General features: G+C 36.0%; 1 protein-coding gene across 1 annotated transcript in view; it reads right to left on the reverse strand.

Annotated features, from left to right (window-relative positions):
* LOC140749412 (START domain-containing protein 10) overlaps positions 1-20,561 on the reverse strand; it is a 53,178-nt gene that overhangs the window by 14,708 nt on the left and 17,909 nt on the right. Inside the window, exon 2 of the mRNA XM_073082444.1 lies at positions 2,225-2,372. Within this exon, the coding sequence (XP_072938545.1) occupies positions 2,225-2,372 (148 nt within the window). The remainder of the gene's footprint in view (positions 1-2,224; positions 2,373-20,561) is intronic.

Raw genomic sequence — 20,561 nt, forward strand, 5'->3', positions numbered from 1 at the left:
GATGCACACAACACAGATTACTATGTATATGTAGTAACATATACATAGATTTTTCCTAACTTGGATCTATTCCGAGATCATTTTGGACATCATATCCATATGACCTCTGCGCTACGAGAGCGGTTAATAGGCAACTTACTTTTAAAATCATAATTATTTAACCAAGAAAATGTGTCCAAAATCATTTAGAAATACTGAAATTACATTCACATAACTTTATTTAATAAAATTAATAAAATATGATTACAAAGTATATTTCAAAAATATTTTGCCCATCACGGATTAACAAAGAAATTATAAAATTGGACCAAACCATAAAAACATTTTTTTTATGACAACCCTACAGCGTCCTATAATTCTCGTTCGCATTCATGACATTCATGTCCATTACAGTCATGTCGCTTTATCCATACGGTTCATACCACAGCGTACCTTTTATGCTGACTTCATTCTTCATACACAGAGAGTAAAGCTTCCTTTTTTATCTGCGCTAAACGCTTTAATAAAGCTTCAGCGAAATAAAAAACCTTTAATCCTTTTAAAAATAATGGAGGAAAAATAATTCTAGCCTATTCGAAAAATGTAATAAAATAATGAAACTTAAGGAAAATAAATATACTCGTGTATTAAACAGCTGTAAAGAATATGTGGTACCTCCCATAGTCCGCCATTTTGGGGAATACGTCATATTGGTTTTATAATAACGTCACTAAGTCATCATGATGGTGAAGTTATAAGGATAATTATATGTAATACTTGATTAGCAGGTTTTGATTTTCCAAATAAAAATTAAAAAGCTTAAGTAAAGAGCTTAAGAAGAGTAAAATAGACCAGTTAAATCGTTTTAGGGTCCATTTAACTGTTAAAAGTAATTAATAAATATAATTCTAACCCAATTAAGAAATATAGAAAACTTACGAAGCTAAAAAAATAACAAAGTCATCAAACTGTCTGAATAAATCTTTTGAAAGCATTTTGATTTAACATGAATAAAATAATCGTAACCGAATTTATAAATGTAATAAAATTTGCAGCTTAACTAAAACAAATTCTGAGTATACCTACATTGTAGTAATACTTTTTGATCGACGCGAAGAAATACAAATACAAATTAGTGTAATTAGAAAGTTGTGTTTACATTCAAACCATGTAATTTGAGTTTTGAAACAAATATTAGTTGGGCTTTGTAAATTAAATCTCACTAATCGGGGTCGTTAGGGACGTGTTATCACGGTCAATTTTAATTCATTATTCAAACTAAGTAACATAAACTAACTTTTGTTCTCCCAGTATTATGAATTTCATCCCCAATAGTACGAGAACGAGTTTATTTCGGGCCGACTTTAATATGAATTGACGGACATGCGGTGGACACGCGGCGGTGGATAGTAAATTTATGGACCGCTACTTTGGCCCTGTCTTTTCGTTCTCGGTGACGGTCCGGTGACAGCAGCGGTGGACAAACGCTCTAAGGGTGGCAGAACTAGTGACGTTCAATCGGGTAGGTTAGGTTAGATTAGGTATCGCTTGGAAGGGTGTGGATACCGACTGACTTAGGTCTCAGGAGTCTCAACGCATCTATGATCGGCTTCAGGTAAAACCCATATTGTATAAGGACTTGGTTACAAATGTCCATAGGCAAGACCGACCACTTATTATGTGTTGGACTAGAGTTTAAATTCTTCTTGTTCTATTTAAGTAACAAAATGACCCGTGTAATGAAGTGTGAAATTTGGTAATATTAAACCACAAAGCTTTCTACCACGTATTCATAGTATCCGACGTTATTGCTAACTTTGATACATCAAAACGTCATATAAGGCATCCGATTCCATGTGTGGTGAAGAACGAGGTCTAATATTTTGGCACATTTAGCACACGTATCGAGCATTAGAGATTCCTATAACATAAATCAGTGATAGCCTAGTGGTTAAGAACCTAGGCCTCTTGATCGACGGCTCCGAGATTCAAATCCCACGCACGCACCTCTGATTTTTCAAAATTATGTGCGTATTACAAATTAATGATCACTTGTTAAAACGGTGAACGACAACATCGTGAGGAAACCTGCATACCTGAAAAATCTAAAAAAAAGGTCTGAAAGGTATGTGAAGTCTACCAATTCGCACTTGGCCAGCGTGGTGGACTATGGCCTAATCCTTCTCACTCTGAGAGGAGACCCGTTCCCAGCAGTGGGACAGTGGGTTGACGATAACATACTCACTGGCATAGTATCCGACATCGTTGTTAACGTTGATATGGCCGGCGTCTTCAGCGGCCAGCATGTGCGTGTCCCACACCGACCGGTACTCCGGATCGTGCAGCACGTCGTATAAGGCGTCCGGCTCCACATCCTCGAATTCCGCGACCACCTGGAAACAAAAGTAAACTGTAAATGCTATGAAGAATGGAGATTCTATATGACAACCCGTGTGGCCGAGCGGTCACAATACCGGCCTGACTCGCAAAGGGTTTGATCCCCGGCCAGGCAGATATCTGAGTGGTCCATTTTGATATCTTTTCTGGGTCTGGGTGTTTGTGTACTCGTCTTTGTATGTGTCCATGACACCCACGATACAGGGAATCCTAGTGTGGAGCTGTGATTGTAGAAAGCGTTACGCGTTAAGGGAAAATACCCCTTCGTGATTTGACTGTGTAGGATGTTAAATCCGACGCACTGAAATAGCACAAGAACATGCACTCCACCTGATGGTAAGAAGCAACTGCCGCCCATAGATATCTGTAATCGACCTCAGATAAGATAACATTCCTAGCTGAAGTTGGCAATAGATGCGTTGCTAATGTTGCTATCCCTAAAGACTAAGTCGGAACGCCTCGGATAAGTATCTCCCTCACCACACCCTTCAAAATAGAACGCAGCAGTACCTACCACTGATGTTATTAGGCGGAAAAAAGTTCCATGCTTCATTTTTACTATAAAATCAAACATATGACGTACATATCAAGACGTAACATATCAAGACATATGTAAAATAATAATTGGCTGCAAAGCTCTCCAATTAGCAACAGAATATCTTTGAGTATGTTGCCTGTTGCTGATTGGAGCTTTTGAGAAGCTTTTGTGAAGCTTTCGTGAATTTAACAACGCTCCGTAAAACACTTGACGAACTGGAGAAGCAACAGGTTCGTTAGGAACAAAGAAAAGAAAAGGCAAGATTGATGGTCTTAGATTAGTTTGTAAATGTCTAAGATATTCTTAATGATTAAAACTCCGTGTTATAGTTCTCGAGTTTGTTTTTCTCTTTATTGTACTCAGTTTTATTTATTAGTGCTTACGTAACAAAATGGGTGTGGAAAAAACTTACGTGGCGACGTGGCGTGGGATGCCCGCAACTTACGTCGACTGACGTCACCCGACAACACAAACAGCTGGCGACTGTCGCTCGTCTACTACCTTCCTCATGACTAAGGCCATATGATTTCATCCCTACAGTAGTCACTTGACATGAGATTAAAGACACTCTACATCAAGAATGTTTTTTTAAACTTTATACCGTATCATACACCAAAAAACAATAAAAGTGGTAGCCTGGTGGTTAAGAAACTCGGCTTTTTGATTGACGTTTGATTTTTCAAAGTTATGTGCGTATTAGAAATTCATTATCACTTGCTTAAACGGTGAAGGAAACTACTAGGTGGAGGAAACCCACATACTTGAAATATATAAAAAAAATCAGAGTTATGTGAACTCTACCAATACACACTAGACCAGCGCAGTAGACTATGGCCTAATCCTTTTTCATTTTGAGAAGATGCCCGTGTCCAACGGTGAGACATGGTCAATGAGTTGATGATGATGATGATTCCATAATAAAACATAAAAGTGTTCTAAAATCATTTTCTCCGGTAACTTTTTTCATAAAAAGCAAGCACCCTCTGTAACAAGATATTAATAACTGACGCCATTTTTCTTTGTCCTCGTTAATCAATTAGAGCTGTCTACTGCATGCTGTTCACGATGGATGGATTTGTGACAAGCTAAAAACAATTGTTTACCCTTTTCCATCATAAAACGTAGCTACCTCAAAACAGTATGGCTTCTTACAATATATTATTATTATACTAAATGCTATTTCAAATTAAGTAAAGTAAGTAAATACGAGTAATTTAAATTAAAATGAAAATATATTATATTCTTTACGGAATTTTTGAACGTGATTTAATTAGCACCACCTTACGTAATTTACCACCTCGCCGGAAGGTGTTTCTTTATGAAGAAGAAACGGCGAAAGAAACATTCTAATATACAATTTTTCATAAAAGCTTCATACACAATGACATAATTCCCACAACCACTCTACACATAATTTCGGCAATTCGATGGCATCTGACTAACATAATCTATAGTATATAAGGGCTAAGTGCCCTCAGGAGTGGCAACGCATCTCTATTCATTTTTAACTAGAAGGTTAATTCTATATAGAATTGGTTACAGAAGTCCAAGGATGGTAGTGACCTCGTACCGTCAAGTGGACAACAAATTAGTTTTGTACTTTAGTCCTTATAAAAATTATCGCCTCTTAAGGCGAACTTAAGAATACTTGATTGTAAAAATTGATCTAATTTCATAGAGAGGTAGACAATTTAAATTTGTCTAGAATTCTATGAAATTCGACATTTAATATCAGCTGATCTACATATTCATAAGCTTCTACTATCATAAGAAAACCACTTCCATATGTATCATTTGGCTACAGCGATGACGCTATTCTGTGCCTCTAAGATATGGCTGTTAGCGCACGTAACAACAATATTTTATGAGCGAGAGCAATTGTCCGCAGCCTGCGCATCTACGGACGATTTAGACAATATATTCTGTAATAAGTTTTTTTATGAAATTGAAGCAACAAATAAGCTTGACGCCCACCTCTTAGCAAATAGTCACTGTTGACTATAAATATGTGAACTAAGGATTAAGTTAAACGCCTCAGATGATTAAGTCATCCTCAAAACTCCCTTCAAACCAAAACCTGTTATTAGGCAGTTTCTTTATAATATAGGAGCAGCAGACGAGCATGCAGTCCACCTGATGGTAAGTGGCTACTGCCGCTCATGAACATCTGTAATCAACCCGAGATAGGATTACATATTCCTGACTGGAGCGCCTCGGAAAAGTATGTCTCCCTTACCACACCCTTCAAACCAGAACATAGCGTTTAACACTGCTGTTATGAGGCAGAAATAGGTGTGGCGGTGATACCTTTGGACTCGAACGTCAAAGGTATTTGTAAAATAATTACTAAGGGACTTAAATATTTTATTAAAGGGCTACAATGTCACATAACTTCTAACTTATATTGGTTACGCCCGCTAGGGAAGGTATATCTTTATTATACATTACTTCAGTGACAACAAGTCACTCTTGGGAATGGGTTTCCTATTAATTGACTTAGCCTGAAGGTTGTGTGTATATACTGTTCAATTACATAGCATGTATTTGTTCAATTCCTTGTATATATAGGATTCATATAATAGTGCGTATATTATTATATGATAACACCGTAGAGACTTTGTACTCTAAAATAGGATACCATGAATCATGGGTGCTATAGAAGAGCACCCAGAGCCAGATTTCTTCGGCTCATTTCATTTAGATGGCTAGACCTGGAGTCGTACATTTTCTACTTTCTGTCAGAAATAAAAAGTAAATTATCTTTCTTTGATTCCAAGACCCAAAAAAAGAGATTTTGTCTGGACTACACAACTTGTAAATTTTAACGAGTAGATAGATACTTCATTTTAAGCAATATAGTATCATTTAGCGCTAGAATAGTTTCTAAAGATTGTGTGTTGAAGAAGTAGAATCAATAAGGATATTTTCACGCGTGCCAGAAATTTTCAATTAATAGACTCTATGAGAAATGCCCCTTTTGCATTGTTTGCCCCTTTCGTACTTTTATATTATTTAACGAAATTTATATATATATATATATATATATATATATATATATATATATATATATATAATATTTATATAATAAGTTTTCTAAGTATACAAACTTGTTGAAAATAACAAGGTTTCTGTGTTTTTCTCTACAATTTTGTTACATATTAAAGAGTGTACAAAGGTATAACGGCTGCACATTTTCTGTATTTTTATATTCTATATTTAACATTTAAATAACGATACTCTAACAAGCAAAATGTTAAAATAAATAAAAAACATTTCCCACTGAGTCATTTTAATAATCCGCTCCGTTTTTCAAATGGACAAAGAAAATGGCTCTACTGTGGACGCGTTATGAAAACTTTACGCCATTTTAATGAATATTTACACGAATTGCTCTGGTCAGCCACATTATCTCCCCGTGTTGTTACGATAACGCCATTATACGCCATTTTATGACACTCGCCGCGATCGTAGCTTCAAACACAAACTTGTGAAAGGTTTTGATAATTACGGATTTTCATACTAAAAATATAGAAAATTCTGTTAATAATGTACTTGTGACAAAAAAATATGTTTTACATATGAATTAGTAAGTGTGAGTCGAATCTTGCAACAGATTTTAAAATAGTTTGCCTCACCTGATTGAGCTGAAACATTGCATTGATTTGATTTGATTTGATTCGATATCAGCTTAGTGACGTCATTCTTAATCCAATGGCGGTACTCTGAGATACCCAATATTTTTGTGAATTAACAGGGTTTTTTGAGAGGAATACGAAAAAAGCTTAACCGAAGAAGAAAGTTATTATTTATACTCCTGAAGATCGCAATACTAAACATAAATATAGCAAATAAACTATATCAGGGTTCACGAGTAATATTACAAAAAATCGCATAGAAAGAAAACAGTTCAAAGAGTGTCGTGTAATAAAAACTTTATGTCATTTTAATGAATATTTATATCCGGATTTCCTGTTCATAGCCGGAGACCCGCCATTAAAGTTTTATCACGCTCACACCGCTAACGACTCGCATAAACGCAAAAAGGGTTAACAACAAAGGGTTAAGAATATTCTCCGCTAATTTCGTAATAATGTATGGCGTTACGCATTCTTAGCTAATGGAAAGCTACTCTGTCACATTAGCTATTGTGATATTAAAGGAGCTAATGAGCATGCAGACTATGTGATGGTAAGTGGGCTATGGCTCAAGTCGGACTGAAGTGGTACTCCTGAAGACTAAGCTGAAATGCCATGCATATCTTTTAAAAGAAGGACCGCTAACAACTCGCATAAACGCAAAAAGGGTTAAGAATATTCTTCGCTAATTTTGTAATACGCATTCTTCGCTAATGGAAAGCTACTTCGTCTCTCATGAGCTTTTGTGATATTAAAATATATTTGAAGTGGTATATGGCTCACGAGGTCACCATACCGCTCTGACACGCAGAGAAGACCGGGTTCGATCCCCAGCCAGACGGATATCTAAATGATGAATTAAGATTTCTGTTTCTGGGTCTGGGTGTTTGTGTATTTGTCTATGTGTGTGTCAATGGCACCCACGACACAGGGAATCCTAGTGTGGGGCTGTGAGTGTAGAAAACGTTTGTTTGTTTATTTGTTCATAAGCTACTTTTTAACCCAAAAAAATATACATACCTCAGTAGAAAATAAAAATCTTTAAGCTAATAGGAGTAAACCCTTGGGTAAAAGTGATTTCGTTATAAAATCGTTTACGTCGCTGACAAATGTACCTACGGATTCTTCGAAGGCCATATTCCCAGAATTTATTCAAAGCATCCCAGGGAACATCCCCCGAGACCGTTTTCTTATTACATCAGTGAACATAGATACGTATTTCTTTTTGTTAGTTTGAGCGCTGCCACGAAGGTCTCGTCAAAAATTGAATATATAACACAATAGTAACGGAGGACACACGTGCCCTACGATTTGTATTGAATTTGTGGCAATATATGTTTTCACAGTCGGAATACTATGGATTTCACCGTCTAACGTTAGGTTCAGTACCCTTACCACGAGTTTTCAAAACATCCCACAATTTTACGTTACATTTACTCAATCCATTATTCTGTTCCGTTTGCTTCAGTAGACTGAGTAAACGTAACAATAAGTAAGTGCTCAAGTCTTTTTGTCTACCTCACATGTTCGCAAAAGAGAGGCAAAACTTAAAGCGCCATTTTGTCAATTTAGATATTTAATGTTACGTTACTGACACTATAGTTCTGATATAATCCGCTGATTGGGAATTGTATGGGCAAATACGTAAACAAAATAGTCATATTTGTCAAAACGTAAAAACTCATGGTAAGGGTACAGGATTCCAAACCCAGGTGTGCACCTCTGTTTTCGAAATGTAACTTTTAGTTATTCATATTTTTAAAAATACCATCACACTACATTCGATCAACATGATGGGCTACAGCCCAAAATCTTATTCTGAGAAATGTTCTATTGTAGCAGTTGGTCAGTGCGATATTTGTAAAAGGAAAGTAAAAAACATTTTTTTTCGAATATCAACAACTTGTTTGTTTCAAAAAATGTGTTCAAACTTTAAGAATTATTAGAGTAACAATATCCAACGCACAAGATGGATCACAGGACAGTATAGGACAGGCGTTGGATATTATAACCAAAACTAAATATTTAAATGGATAAACAAGCAAGAAAATATATCTAAACTTCTCACGAAATGGTGTTACTATCATGTTATGTATGTTTTTATAACGCTTAACACGTTTACCAATATTATATATTATTTAAACAAATTAACATACCATGTCGTTATGATAATATGCCGCTTACGATACGATCAAGCCACCGAGCTAGGAACGCACTTGATCTAGTATGAATATTTATTTATTTATTATTGGGTTACACCAACAAAGTAAACACTTACATTGAATTACGTGCAAGGGACAGCCCTACACGTTAAGGCTGCATCGCGCCAGCCCTACACCGTTCTCACGCTGCATCGTGTCTTCGCGGAACGGTCAACGCTGACGAGGCGCGTCCCACGTGCAGGTGGCCGTCCACCATGGGAACAGTTCACCTCCATCGCGGAAAGTGACTCTACCTATCACACCATGTATTTTTATTGTCAGAAGTTGTGTAAAATTTGTGTTTTTTTTTTTAAATAAACGTATTAATTCGTTCGTGAAATAGACTGCAATTCTTTCCTCGACGCCCAGCTCCCATAACTATTGTCTAGACATATCACATTGAACTTAAATCTAAGTGTCACCTTAATTACAGGTGTAAACTACATGCTGGATGCAACTATGTTCTAAATCATGACTAAAAGATTAAATAACATGATTGACAATTAAAAAAAACATATAAAATACGATAGGAACAATAATAATTAAATTAGAAATTAAAACAATAACCTTATAATACTCTAAGAATTAAAATTCAACTGTCATGTCCTAATTACTCAATTTATTATAATAGTAGTAAAAATAACAAAATTTATGTTGATTATATTATTATGTTTTTTAAGTAAGCAATAAAAGTAGTAAATGAGCAGTCCGCGACGAAGAGTACCCACTGCCGCCCTTGGACTCCAATAATTGATCCCAGATAGTTTTTTTTATAACGCTGAAGAAGCTAACAAACATTAAATCCAGCTAACGGTAAGTGGCTACTGCCGCCCATGGACATCTGTAATCAACTACGGATAAGATTAGATTCCTTACTGAGGTCGGCTACAGATGAGCCGCTACCCTAAGGACTAAACTAGAATACCCTTAAAACTGGAACATAGCAGCGCTTAACACTGATGTTATTAGGCAGAAATAAGTATGGTAGTGGTGTCACTGGAGTCGAATCACAAGAGTTAAGAATTCTACGGAAAGACTATAAAGAAGATGGGTGGCTACCGTCAGCATTAGAACGCCTCATATGTCTCTACTCTCTATAAAAAGTAAACCTGTTACGTCAAAACACACATGAGATACAAGTCTAAACACACAAGTATTTGAGAACAAAGGCTACATACAGGTACCGAGTGACTCTGACGTCACGCACGCGTCCGGAAATTCCCTGGACTCCATTACTGTGAAGTTATTCCAAGTACGTAATGGGGACATAATTATCCCTGAAACGTACGAGTTGAAGTTCGCTCACAACTTTGCTTTGCTTGGCAATGTTATAAATACGGTTTTATAAAACGTTTTTGTTGTTTACTTTGCACGCCTTGGAGAATATAATAAAAATTTTTATGCGGTTTTTGACGATGTTCCGTCAATATCTTTTGATAAGTATTAACTTTACATATGAAGTAACTTTGCAAAATGATCACAACAATGCTCTCTCAAATAAAATCAGATTCGAACATTGGCCTTCCTGATTAAGAAGCCACCCGGTTTAAAGCTGGTGGAACCCTTTGTGGTGCGACTCCGGCGGCACCACCGTCACACTTATTACTGCCTCATAACAGCAGCGGTAAGTGCTGCTGTGTTCTGATTTGACGGGATTAAAGTAAGGGAGACATACTTTTCCGAGGCGTTCCAGCTTAGTCCTCAGGGCCAACGGGGTAGCGGCGCATCTGTGACCGAACTCAGATAGCAATATCTAATTTTATCTGGAGTTTATTACAGGAGTCCATGGGCGGCATTAGCCACTTACCACTGGACTGCATGCTGGTCTGCTAGTCCTATATTATATAAAAAAGGCTATCAGGTTAGATTGACTCACAATAATAACAGTAAACTCCTTGTAATTCAAATAATGTAGTAGGCTTTCCCCAGTGACACAAAGAGACCCTTACACAGCACAGTCTTAAATAGGGTTGCACCTCGGTTCCCCTTTACTTCACTGAAATTTTATAACCAGGATTCCCTAATCGTAATCCAATTCCAATAAACCATACCTTCTCTATACTTTGTGGATTTAAGGATTTACTTCAGCTTTTTCCGAATACAAAACATTTGTATCTATTGAAGCCAAAATAAAATTGGATGTTTTTTCTTTAATGGTAAGTTGCTACTGCCGCACATAGACATCTGTAATCAACCCCAGATAGGATTAGGTATTCCTGCCTGAGGTCGGCCACAGATACGCTGCTAACCTGAGGACTAAGCTGGAACGCCTCGAAAAAAGTATGTCTCCCTTACCAAAGCCTTCAAAACGGAACACAGCAGCGCCTAACACTGCTGTTATTAGGCAGAAATAGGTATGGCGGTGGTGCCGCCGGAGTCGAACCACAAAGGGTTCTACCACCTTCAATAATGTTACATGAGATTGATAACAGGTGCATTGCGACTACGATGTAAGTGGTACTGCAGGCTAAACCGGAATGCCTCATGAAAATGTTTATTACCACACATTACAAACTAGAACAAAACAGCGTTTCACACTGTTTCTACAAGGCGGAAATTAGTCTGGTGTTAGTGCCACAATTAAAACTTTTTTAATCACTCTTAAATGAAGTTTCAGACCTTTATATTGTTTTTATTTTTTACTAGTACTCTCAGTGGTCTAGTTCGAACATAAGCTTACATTTTCTTGATTTTTAAGGTTCCGTACTCAAAGACCTAAGACTAAGCCTCCACTATCGGTTGGTCTGTGCGTCTGTCACAGTGCTCTATTTTTACAAACTTCTTTCTGTAACATTTATATGTTTTATATTATGTATTATTCTAAACCTCGACAATTACCAAGAAACGAAAAAGGGAAACCTCTTGACAAACAAATGAAAAAGGTAGGTAGAGCTGTTTTTTAGTTTTATATTTATAGATCAATTCCCCGTTATATTACCTTTACACGTAAACCTTCGATTTCGAAATGGAATCACAGTAGTTACATGCAACGGCCCGGAAACAAGCGACTCTACCGTGAAATTTCTAATTTTCCGAAGATGTCGCGCTGATTGCAAATAGTCTCTACCGCGGTGGCGCTCTGTTTAATTATTCACCAAACATAGATTGCCGAATATTCTCTTGATCTATAAATAAATGTAATTTTAATATAATTTAATATTTATTAATTAATATTTATTTATTATTTATAATTTATTTTTAATTTATTTTTTTATATTTGTATGTTAAATGTAATTTTTATGGTGATTTAGTAAACTTACACTAACTAAGGTACATGAACTATAGCTGTCACTGCCTCCCATAGACCGCTATAGTCGTCATCGTTGATCCATTTTGACCCCACTGCTGGGTAGAGGTCACCTCTCAGAGTGAGAGGGTTTTAGGCCATAGTACATTGCGCTGGCCAATTGCGAATTGATAGATAGACTTCATACATCCATAAGGGTTATTTTCGAACTTTCAGGACTTGCAGGTTGCTTCGCAGTGTTCGCTTTATCATTTAGGAAATTCTAATGCGCAAATATTTTTTTACAAATCAGTGGTATCTATTATTGGAACATACCACTCATTATACATTCGAATTATACATTCCATTAACAATCAGAACGCAAAGGACACTAATCGAGTACTTCAAAATATATTTAAATTTGTTTAATAACCCGATTATACAATATAGATCAATAAAAGAAACAATTTGGAATTATAAAAACAAATAAATAAATACAAATAAATACAAATGGCAACCCCATCTCACGATCTTGATTTCTATTCAATAACATTTTCATATTCGATTACATTATAATATGTACACACAAAATTTCGAAGAATAATTTAATATAATTGTATGTACTCGTACATAAGGGGAATGCCAAACGAGATATTTAGCATTCATCTATTGTTCTTTGTTCTTTATTTCCATAAAAATGTGATATAGAATCATAAATCTTAAGATATAAGAAATACTAAAATTCCGTTTCGTGAAGATATCGTAACTTCATTAGTTATGATAAATGATCTCTGACTCTCTTTTATTATTCATTTGAGTTTGAAATGACTTGTTTTACTATAGCCAGATATGTGACAAACGAAAATATCTTCAAATTACTTCGTTGAAGTTGTATATTCCATTTTACGCTGTTATTTATTAATTCGGAAAGGTTAATATGATATATGTTATGACTTTATGAGACATACTTGTCCGAGGTTCTAACTTAGTCCTCAGGAATAGCCACGGATCCTTGAGCGACCTTTAGAAATCTAATCTTATAAAGGGTTGATTACAGATGTCCATGTGCGGCAGTAGCTACTCACCATAAGGTGGACTGCACGCTTGACTGGTATTTGTATATTATAAAAACATAATACAAGGTCTCAATTAGTTCTTCACTACATAGACGATTTTGATATGTTTTTCATTTTGATATTCGATTATAAAATCCGAATGTAAATAATTCACTTCTTAGTATTTTTTCAAAGGAATAATTAAGATAACAAGGTTCCAATTATTAATGTCATTGGACCGGGATGATCCTTAAGTGAACTATTTAAAAAATGGAACGTGAGAAAAGACAGCTCATGAAATTGAACGTTCGTTTTATTAGTTTGTTCCGTCAGCAATTAAGTATTTTTAAATATAATATATCTTTTAAACGACAGCGAATTGCAATTAACGCATTGCGGATAAAATGTTGTTCGTTTAATTTTAATTTATAAACATTTAAATGTAAACAAGATATTAAAATTACATTTCGTGTTATCATAGTTTAATGTACTCCAGTCCACACTCAGCGTAAATAAATAGAACATTGTTTTTGTCAGTGATTTCAGATTTTTTTCTTTTAACACGCTTTTTTATAATACACCACCAATTACTATTTATATAGGCAACAAGTATTCCTTTCTTTTTATGTTGACATGAGGGAAACCTTCAAAAGGTATTCGGTGCTGTGGGAGTGGCATCTGTAATCTTATATATAAAATTCTCGTGTCACAATGTTAGTAACCGTACGCCTCCGAAACGGCTTTACAGATTTTCACCAAATTTTATATGCATATTCAGTAGGTTTGAGAATTGGCTACTATCTATTTTTCATACCCCTAAGTGATAAGGGTTGTTCGCCCTTAACATTTTTTTATTTATATGGCAACACAACGTTTGCGGGCCAGCTAGTTACAGATATAATCATAACTCACTAAAATTTAATAGTAAGTCTCCACAACCTCCATGAATCGTAAACAATTCGAGATAGTATTAAAGTTGGATTTCATGCATATTACAATTGTACCCTTGTAGACTAAGCTAGATTTTTTTGTAAATGTGTCTCCCTTACCACACTCTCAAAACCAGACCATCGTAGCGTTTAACACTGATGTTATAAGACAGAAATAAATGTTAATGTTTTATTTAATGCTTGTCACAACTACTACCCCCGAGAACTAAGCTGGAATGTCTTGTAAATGTCTCTCGCTCAAAACAAGTAGTATTAAGTGCTTCATTTTATAGGGCAGAAATAACATGTATTGATGCCTTCGGAAGCGAACCACGTCTTAATACAAAATAACACTTCAAAAACAATAGAGTGCAATATTTAACGTCACTGCACTGCACGTTCAGCACACAAATATATTTCTAACGCTTATTGCGATAACGCATTGCGGATGGGCTCCTGGCAAAATTGTACTACTAAAATTCTGACCAAATTCTCAACTAAATCTGGAACACAAATATATAGGCTAAATCGTTTTACATAACTAAGTATAGTAGGAGAGATTTTTTGAAAATTCATCTCCTGGGAGAGTAAAAAGTCAATATTATTTATGGAAACAACCTTATATTCCGTCGTATACTAACAATCGCGAATACTTTTTTGACAAATGCTTTGACAAATTTTACTACAAAATCTACAATCTCCATAATTAAAATGATTAGTTTCAATTTCAGTACTTGTAAACAGTATCTAAATAAAATAAAAAACACAATTTTGACAAAATTTCGAATTAGTTGCGTATTTGTTTTGTAATTGAATGTATTTTATTTATTCAGAAAATATTAATTGATTAAAGTTTTCCAAATTTCAGAGAACCCGTTAAAGATATAGGATGAACATGGAATATGTAAGCTTCATATCAGAAATAAAATAGTGTAAAAGATATTAAACACAATCGTATTTTACCGTCATACGTCAAATAAATAATACAACATACTTTAAAGATATAACGAATACAATAAGAAGATATAAACGATATATAAAACTCAATATCAAACATAAATTGTTTTCTTAATAATACCACGTATTCTAATTACTACAGAGAAATTCTTATAAGTCTCTCATAAGGATATAATTTTTTATATAATTGTAGCATTTCAATAACAAAATACCTTAGCATTTGTAGATACGAAGACATATTATTGAAACAGAATGTTCGTTTAGCGTTTTATTGAAAGAAAAGCTCTCGTAATTCGATTTATTTCCAATTATTGTCAGTTCCGTTATGCGCGTCTTTTCATTTTCTCGGGAAATTCCGCGAACGGATACAGCTGAAGCTCTGCCGGAAACTCAATGTGATTTCAAGGAAAGTAGATCTATACGGCATTATACAATATCCTTGATATTATGATATTATGGTGATCTAATATCTAAGGTTCGAATAGCACGTAACTCTTATTTTTCATAGTTATGCGCATATAAGAATATATCATTACTTTAATTTAACGATGAAGGAAAGTATTGCGAGTAAAATAACACAGTTGCGAAATCATCATAAAAAAACTCAAATTTGGGCACCAATTGGCCAGCATGGTTGACTATTACATATTCCGGCTTGATCCTCACGAGTACCACAAGTTTGTGGCCGACACAAAATAGGAGTCTAATCTTATCTAGGGTTGAACAGGTGTCCATTATCAGCAGGGGCCACTTAAAATCGTTCGCAACTTTTATATTTTAAAAAATAGTCCCATCTGGCATGGCACAGGACACAAATTGATTCAAACACTTAACAAAGCAATTTTCCTTATTCCTGGGAGAGTTTAATCCAACACGATTACGTCTAAGCCGACACTTAATCTTTCTTTCAAAGTGTGGAAATTACTTAAAGTCGAAATGCCTTGAACAACAATTTTCATTATTTCCAGAAGATGATTTCGTGGCAGACGCCTGAAAAATCGCTAAGCTTGAATACTTTCTCGGGAGTTATAGAAAAAATAATAAATACCTATATTGCGGCGGTGTGCCCTTTTTGTGATGGGTAAAAACCGTTAATCTCGCCTCAGGATACGTGGCCTGATCGAAAATTCGTAAAACGGCAAAGTAAACTGCAAAAGTCATGATGTCATCCGGTGTCAGCATAGAAAAAATATGTCAATGGGTGTCAGTTCTTCATTTGATATAATTCATTCTTTATTTATTATATTATTTAGGTTAGATTTCGAAAGATTTCACCATTCTCCCAGAGTGCCACCCGTTGATTTTTTATAGGTTTTAACTAATCTATAAAGTTAAAGAACGTCAGGCACGGTCGCGAATTTGATGGATGAATACTAATGGCTACAAGTCTCGCGCGTTCCTACGCTATCACGGGCAAGTTAAGCTGTCGGACTTATTAGTTATCCTTGGATAACAATTGCTAAACATTGTCGCAGGCCAAATGGGCGGTTTAAAGAAATAGAACACGGACTTGCCACGAATCTGTTCCGTTATCCACAATTCCGCATTGAAGCAGTACCTTCGAGCCGCGTTTCCCAACCTGTGGTCCGCGGACCCCTGGGGGTCCGCGAGTCTATGTTTGGGGGTCCGCGGTGTCATCTCTGGACCATACATAAATCGTTCATTAAATGCAAAAGGGCCGCTTTACTGTTTTTTTCAACCACATACCTTTGTGAAAAGGCATTCTCTACTTTTGTTTATACAAAAAAACAAAAACAAGAAACAGATTACAAGTAGAATCTGATTTGACAACACCAACATTCACATTTTTTTTCATATTTTTCATAATAAACAGTTATAATTACCTTCTGTATTTGTTTTTTTTTGTATCTCTAGTAACTAAAAAAAACCTAATCCGTTTTTGCTCTTTATTTTATTAAGGGGGTCAGTGAAAACTGTGCTTGATTTCCTAAGGGTCCGTGGACTGAAAAAGGCTGGGAAACGCTGCCTTAAAGTATTCCCTCAGTACTGTGTAAAGTTGTGCTCAGCAGACATAAAAAGGTTTGCAGCCATTGTACACGATAGGGAAAAACTCAACTCAAAAGAATAGAATCTTAAGTGATTGCTCCAAAAATGTGGTAAAAAGGTAAAACACGTTCAAGCGTCGCGAAGATACAGGTATAACCCAACCTTAAATTCCAAATAACCAAGAAAATGGAAAAACCTTTTCAACCCAATAAACACACTATGCCTACGCTATTAGGGTGAACGCACAAATTGATTCACCCTCTTTTAACAAGGCAATTTTACCCACTCCCGAGAGAAGTGTTTAATCCGAGGCGATTACCTCTGAGCCGACACTCGCAAAGTGTGGACGAATTGAATAACCCAAGAGACTGCGTTGTGGATGTTTTTATTCACTTAGTTTTATATACTAGCTTAATAACATTTGCCCGTGCACGCAAACTATTATACAACAATCAATGCCTGATTGATGAAAACGATGACAGAGGTAAGAGGCAAGATGTGGAATGAACTTTCTCCTGAGGTATTTCAGAAGCGGTATGATATGGGGCTCTTCAAAATAGGCGCAAAAAGAGCTCTCCTCCAAAGCCGGCGATGCATTGGCGACTCCTCTGGTGTTGCAAATGTCCATAGGCGACGGTGTCTGTTTTCCATTAGGTAGCCCTTCTGCCTTATCGTTTAAGTATAAATATTAAAAAAGCCTTATTTCAAATAGCTAATTAATTAAGCATACCATGAAAGATTCACTGGTATCGCATAAGATAAAATAATAGTCTGTAAGTATCAATTCAAACGCCATGCTATTGAATGAGTATTGTGGAAAGCGATATTGCGATATCAAAGCTTAAGAGAGTGGCACTTTCATTGTGGGATTCGATTTGCATTCATTGATATAGGATGGCGAAGCGAAAAACCCCTATGTTTGCATTTCTGTATTCGTATGAAATTATTTGTTTAATGTATATCCAGTATTACAACATATTAATAATAAAAGTTGTTACTAGATATATGTTATAAATATTTCATTAACAGTAATGACGACGATGCTATATTATAGATAAAGCATTTTTGAAATTAAAAACAACACAGCATATTATTATAAAATATAGAAATAAAAAATTATTTCTTCTCTTTCTATATTCATTTTATTTTTAAGAAAGGCAATTTATGTCAATAAAATGCTGACAATGAAGAGTTTTAACAAATATAATTTCATGACATGAAAAAAACTATACGCATTACTCATAAATATAAATAAAATCTTTTAAAGGTTAAATTCATCTATAATTAAAGTAGCCATTAAATAATACCTAAACCAGGCAACTACGAGCATAATGTGACCTTTTATTGAGCTAAGTGGCAATAAAAGAAGCAGTGATACGGCGTAGCAGGCTAGACGTAACAAAACTAGACATTAATAGTAGCTCAGCTACGAACTCGTAGCGTAATGGAAGACTTTATAGAGCTCAAAGTGCTAAACGAAATAAATGATACAAGTTCTACGCCGTAGCAGTTGCTAGATAATTAATTAAAACTAGTTGTTGTAACTAATGGAAGTAGCAAACGTGCATTTTTTTTTTTTTATATTTAACCTAACGATAAGGCAGAAGGGCTGCCTAATGGAAAGCAGTCACCGTCGCCTATGGACATTTGCAACACCAGAGGAGTCGCCAATGCATCGCCGGCCTTGAAGGAGAGTTCTTTTTACACCCCCCTTGAAGAGCCCCATGTCGTAGTCCTGAGGGAATACCTCAGGCGGAAGTTCATTCCACATTTTGCACGTACGCGGTAAAAATGACCGTGCAAACCGAACCGTGGAGCACCGCCACGGGTCAAGCTGATGTGGATGGAACCTCATCCTTCGGCGAGTGGTGCGATGAAGGAAGGGTGATGTAGGCACCAGATCGAACAGTTCCTCAGAACACATACCATTGTAAAGCCGGTAGAACACACAGAGGGAACATATGTCCCTCCGCAGGCTTAAGGGTTCTAACCGATCAGAGATCACTGGCATTCGATTGACGATTCGCACCGCGCGTTTCTGTACGGAGTCAAGTGGGTTAAGCTGATATTGTGGCGCCCCTGCCCAGAGATGCGAGCAGTACTCCATGTGGGGCCTCACTTGTGCTTTATAAAGCAAAAGGAGTTGCCCCGCAGTGAAGTACTCCTTGGCTCTGTTCAGGACGCCCAGTTTCTTTGATGCCAGCTTGGCTTTAACTTCCAAATGACTCCGATACTGCACGTCACACGAGATGTCAACTCCCAGGATCCCTACACTTTTACCAATGGTGAGCTGGGTCCTTTGGAACTTAGGCGCTATGACGAATGGGGTTTTTTTAGCGGTAAACACGCAGACTTGTGTCTTCGTAGGGTTGAACTCAACAAGGTTAAGACGACCCCATTCCGAGACCCGCTCCAGAGAGTTCTCGATTTCAGACACAAGTCGGATTCTGCTTTCTTCCACGAGTGTCCGAGAGGTGTTCGCACGGCCTGCGTACACAGCATCTCCCGTGCTATCATCTGCATAGCAATGAATGCTACCGGTTTGTAGCAGCATATCATTGATATGCAGAATAAAAAGCGTGGGAGATAGTACAGACCCTTGGGGCACGCCAGCATTAATGGGCTTTAGCTCAGAAAATTATCAAAGCTCAGAAATTGTTTTTAGTTGCAATTACTACTCTTACTAGCCACCTACTCGTACTTGTCTAACCAATGTTAAATAGAACAGGCATCCCTCCTAATATATCTGACAGATTTTAGGGCTAAGATGGAATACATTACAAAACTGAATCTACCTTAACTACCACGTATACCAAACTAAAACACAGCAGCTTTGTAATGCAGACATAGATGAAAGAAACCCAATTGCTTAAAATTACAGCCTTTGTCTTTTTTATAGCTAAACTGTCCGAGCTACAGGATGTGTCAAATAAACATATGCTTAAATCATTACCCTCCTTCTGTTTCTGGTTAAAAAGATACACTACATAAACTCATACACAAGCGCTTGTTTCGGCAAATTCAAAGCTAGAAACCAATCATTTTGATTGCCGAACACAGGAAATGATACAACTTCCATCCTAGATTGGATACGGCTTTGCTACTTCGATAGCTGCATATATCTGTAAGCCTTTTATTGTTCTATCTCTAAAACAAGGTTTTAAAATATTGAACAAGGTCTGAATCCTACTTTGATTTTAGGATTTTAATTTTTATAGTTTATATTCTCTAATATTTACGAAAGAGCCAAATTCAGGTCAATGACCTTCATTTTCCAAAATCTTTTTTCTTTCTTTATTTATTTTTAATTTTCTTATTTTCGACTAAAATGATTTATTTTTTGTTAAGACTTGTACATTGTTAGATATTACTACATTAAACTACATGTTTCCTACTTCGGTAATATATTCATAATTTGGTTAGAGAAAAATCCTAAATAAGGCATGATTTATTGATAAAAATGACAAAAAGGTTGTCATCCCGCTTACCGAATGGACTTTATATAAATCACTATGTCTGCGTAAACGCTAATCTCCACACGTCTCTGTTAATCTCCAAATACGTTCAACTGATTAAAATGAAATGCAAGTGTGTGACGGTTCACAGACGGGATACTCGTATACACGTTAAGAAATAT

Source organism: Epargyreus clarus, unplaced genomic scaffold, assembly GCF_041222505.1.
Source record: "Epargyreus clarus isolate Ecla_fem2 unplaced genomic scaffold, WU_Ecla_fem_2.2 ptg000018l, whole genome shotgun sequence".
Lineage (NCBI taxonomy): Eukaryota > Metazoa > Arthropoda > Insecta > Lepidoptera > Hesperiidae > Epargyreus > Epargyreus clarus.